The sequence below is a fragment of the Anarhichas minor genome, unplaced genomic scaffold (assembly GCF_050575085.1).
Source record: "Anarhichas minor isolate MPS153535 unplaced genomic scaffold, ASM5057508v1 ptg000054l, whole genome shotgun sequence".
Lineage (NCBI taxonomy): Eukaryota > Metazoa > Chordata > Actinopteri > Perciformes > Anarhichadidae > Anarhichas > Anarhichas minor.
In genome coordinates this window covers 4,316,317-4,319,950 of record NW_027466500.1, presented here as the reverse complement: position 1 = coordinate 4,319,950, position 3,634 = coordinate 4,316,317, and the positions used below count along the sequence as shown (strand labels likewise).

The window sequence follows — 3,634 nt, the reverse complement described above, 5'->3', positions numbered from 1 at the left end:
TCAGGTAGGTGAGTTTTCATCAGTATAGTTCACTGCAATGTTCAAAAAGTCAGAAACTATTTTCTTTCAACCAGAGTTCCTACATGAAACTGCTCACAACAAGGTCTGTGGAGTATCTTGAGTAACCAGGTTAGGATTTCTGGGAAAAAAAACAAAAAAAACTGTGCTGTGGAGTTTTTCAAATGTATTTATTTGAAACTCGGAGGAACAATATTAGTCCAGAAGATGGCAGTAATGCAGCAGTAAAGATATGAGCTGCTGTAAAGCTCAGTAAGGAAGAAGAGTAGTCTTCTTCTTCTTCTTCTTCTACGTGCAGCTGTTTCTCTACATTAGACCTTGATGTCTAGTCCGCTGCAGTTTCCTCTTCGTTGATTTTTAAAGACATATTCATTGAAAATGGCAGAAGATCTGCGGTCCGAGCTGGAGAAATACCTGCAGAGTTTAAACATCCAGACGACGTGCGTGGAGCACCCGCCGGTAAAAACAGCTCCGGTTTTCTGTTAACTCAGCTAACGTCAACGGAGTCTACACTTTCAAATCACAAACTATATCGCGACTCTTTTAAAGCAAAATAACTTTTATGAAATACGTCATTGAAGCTGGCAGAGGAATACAATGCTGGAAGACTATTGAATCTATTAGAATACGACACATTTCTACGTTTCCTTTACTTTGCCTTCTCTAGAATCTTTAAACACCTTAATGCATATGTGGACGCACTGCATGAATCATTAGGAATTCACACTTCTAATCGAAGTTATCCAATACACTAAGTTGTACTTACTGTAGTATACTTTTAGCGTTGGGAATGGGCTTGTGTTCTCTACAACATTGATGTTAACTTGGTAATGGACACGGACATCATTTTCAGATCCATGTCTACAGATTTTGTAACACGTTTCTGCTGCAATAACTTGCTGTGACCTGCAGGGGGCGCGAAATGATCACTTTTGTCGCACACCTTTACACGTAGCGTCATTCAGCTTCATGCTGAGGCCCTCCACACAGGTAGTTTATATGTCCTGCAGCAAAAGACTGTGTGCGATGTCAGTTCTTCTAAAATGATTTGTAGATTCAGCAGATATCAAACCTCAATGTGTCTTCAGAAAAACAGAAATGTTTTCCCTCGTCCCCCCCCTGCAGGTGTTCACCGTGGAGGAGATGATGCCTCACCTGCAGGACGTGAGTGGAGCCATCACCAAGAACCTCTTCCTGAAGGATAAGAAGAAGAAAGGCCTGTGGCTGGTATCGGCTCGCCACGACCGCCAGGTCAGCTCACATCTGTACATTCACCCTCGCATCCGTCTGAACCTCTGAGCGGTCGTGTTTCTCTGCTGCGTCCCGAATGCACCGTCCCATAATCCTCTCTGTTCCCTCTGCAGGTGAACCTCAACGACCTCGCCAAGAAGCTCGGCGTCGGCAGCGGCAACCTGCGCTTCGCAGACGAGGCGGCCATGTTGGAGAAACTCAAGGTGACATCAAAACAAATCAGCTCAGAGTCAAATGAGACGGAGATTATACATTTAACTTGAATAGCAATGAAAATGTTCATGTATAGTGTTTGTGATGTTTCTCAGTCTGTAAGTGACAATTATTTTTTTAACTTTAGACAGCCGTGACAGCTGCTATTACCATCACAAATACTTTCCATACATTTATTATGCCATTACAGACTGGTCTGGTTTCCAGTCACTGATTAAGACAGCTTTCTTTGCAGTCTGACTTCTACTTTCTTTGGTAATTTCCCTCCGTCCGTCTCCTCTCAGGTGGGTCAGGGCTGTGCGACAGCTCTCGCTCTGCTCTTCGACAAGGACCAGAGTGTGAAGTTCGTCCTGGACCGGGACCTGGTGGAGGGAGGCCACGAGATGGTCAACTTCCACCCCATGACCAACGCCGCCACCATGGGGCTCCGACCGGACGACCTGCTGCGCTTCCTCAAGGAAACGGGACATGAACCCGTCCTGGAGAGCTTTGAGTAGGACTAAACCTGAGAACGGAAGAACTGGACCTGAGCAGCCTGCAGGGATTAAACTGGCACATGAAAATAACCTGCAGAGCCAAATATGAACTTTATTCTGCTTCAAAGATTTTTAAAAAAGGATAACAAATAATCAAATTAGGGCTGTCATCTGATTAATATGTGTATTATTAACATGATTATCGTCAATACTGGTATATTGCAACACCACGAGAACATGAAAAAAAGCTTGTAACTTTAATTTAGTGACACGTGAATTCAAATAGAGCATGAACATAAAGGGAACATTTTTAAAGCTCTGCCGAAGCTCTTTTTATAGAATTGTCAAAAAGTGAAGATTTCTTTAAAGACTATTAGTTGAAGACATTAACTATTGGTTGTTGAATGTCTCTCTGTTACTTTGTGAAGCTCAAGTCTGTTTGTTAAAGGAGCAGACTGTGTTGTTTTCCATGTTTAAGCTCAGTAAAGAATATGCTGTCGTTTTCAAATCAGTTTTACATTCATGCCGTCTCCTTTTGTGAAAAGCAACTTCCAGAGACTCTTGACAAAATAAATGCTTCATCAAGTTTATCTGCTGATGTAGTTATAAACAGGGACTCTTATTGATAATGTGCCATAACTCCTGTTGATATTCCATATTGTGGCTGTAAGGGACACTAGCGGGCGCTATATACACAGTGGGGAGGAATGTTGTACCACTCGCATATAACGCACCGTGTTTATGAGCTCTGACTAATGGATATATTAATGGTTAATAAATCATTGAATCATGATTTATAGACAGTTATGTGCCATTAATAACAACTTTGGAGTTCCCTAATGCAACAATGTTTTACTGTGCAATGAATATTTTATCTTATAATACTTTAAGTACATTTAGTTGAAAATACAAACCTTTACTTAAGGTTTTGAATGCAGGACGTTTACTTGTAGTGGAGTATTCTCACGTCATTGGCCTTTAAGTACTTTTACTTAAATAAAGGGTCTTAAACAGCCTTCTTCCAACAATGAGTAGAAGTATGAAGTTGCATACAATGTAATGAATAGAAGTACCTTGAATTTGTACTTAAGTAAAGTGGTGTACTTGAGTGACTGTACTAGTGATATTCCACCTTTTCTACTACATAACATAATGTAGTCCAAGCTACAACACCATCTTAAAAAACAAAAGAAAATCTCTCTCAGTGGACCAAAGGTGCGTCGTCATTCCTGTGCTTTAATTTTGAAAGGACTACCGGACGTGCTCGGTGTTTGTTGACAGCAGCTTGATCGGTCCTTCAGTCCTCACTCAGCCGTCCCTCAGAGTCTGAAGGTAAGCAGCTGGCTACTGGGGGGGGTGACGCAGCATTAGTGTTTATCGGACTGTTCACTCTTTAACCCGCACCTGCTGCGCATTTTCTTTGTGCATGCGTGCGTGCACGAGTGTGTGCGTGTGTTTGTGCGTGTTGCTACTACCTGCGTACACAGTGACGCTACACGTGCACATCGCATCCGTCCATCTTCCTGCTGGTGTGAAACAGATGCTACTGGTTTAAAGCTGCAGGCAGACAAGCTTTTCTCTGTGGATGTCTCAATGTATGTGTGCCCGCGCGTGTGTGTGTGTGCGTGCGTCTGGGGGGGTGTATGTGCATGCGTGTGGGGGTCATGTGTGGGGGT

At 42.7% G+C, this 3,634-nt stretch overlaps 1 protein-coding gene across 1 annotated transcript; it reads left to right on the top strand.

Moving 5' to 3' along the window:
- Window positions 1-302: 302 nt before the first annotated feature.
- On the top strand, window positions 303-2,481 carry prorsd1 (prolyl-tRNA synthetase domain containing 1). Its single transcript, XM_076075838.1, has 4 exons — window positions 303-477; window positions 1,144-1,269; window positions 1,383-1,472; window positions 1,767-2,481. Exons 1-4 carry the CDS (start codon window positions 397-399, stop codon window positions 1,977-1,979), a joined length of 510 nt encoding a protein of 169 aa, XP_075931953.1. The 5' UTR covers window positions 303-396; the 3' UTR covers window positions 1,980-2,481.
- The last annotated feature ends 1,153 nt before the right edge of the window (window positions 2,482-3,634 follow it).

Excerpts from the sequence above, each read along its gene's own strand:
- prorsd1 (XM_076075838.1), top strand. The coding sequence starts at position 397 with ATGGCAGAAGATCTGCGGTCCGAGCTGGAGAAATACCTGCAGAGTTTA. Across the intron at positions 478-1,143 it reads CGTGCGTGGAGCACCCGCCG|GTGTTCACCGTGGAGGAGAT; the intron begins GTAAAAACAGCT and ends CCCCCCCTGCAG. Across the intron at positions 1,270-1,382 it reads CGGCTCGCCACGACCGCCAG|GTGAACCTCAACGACCTCGC; the intron begins GTCAGCTCACAT and ends TTCCCTCTGCAG.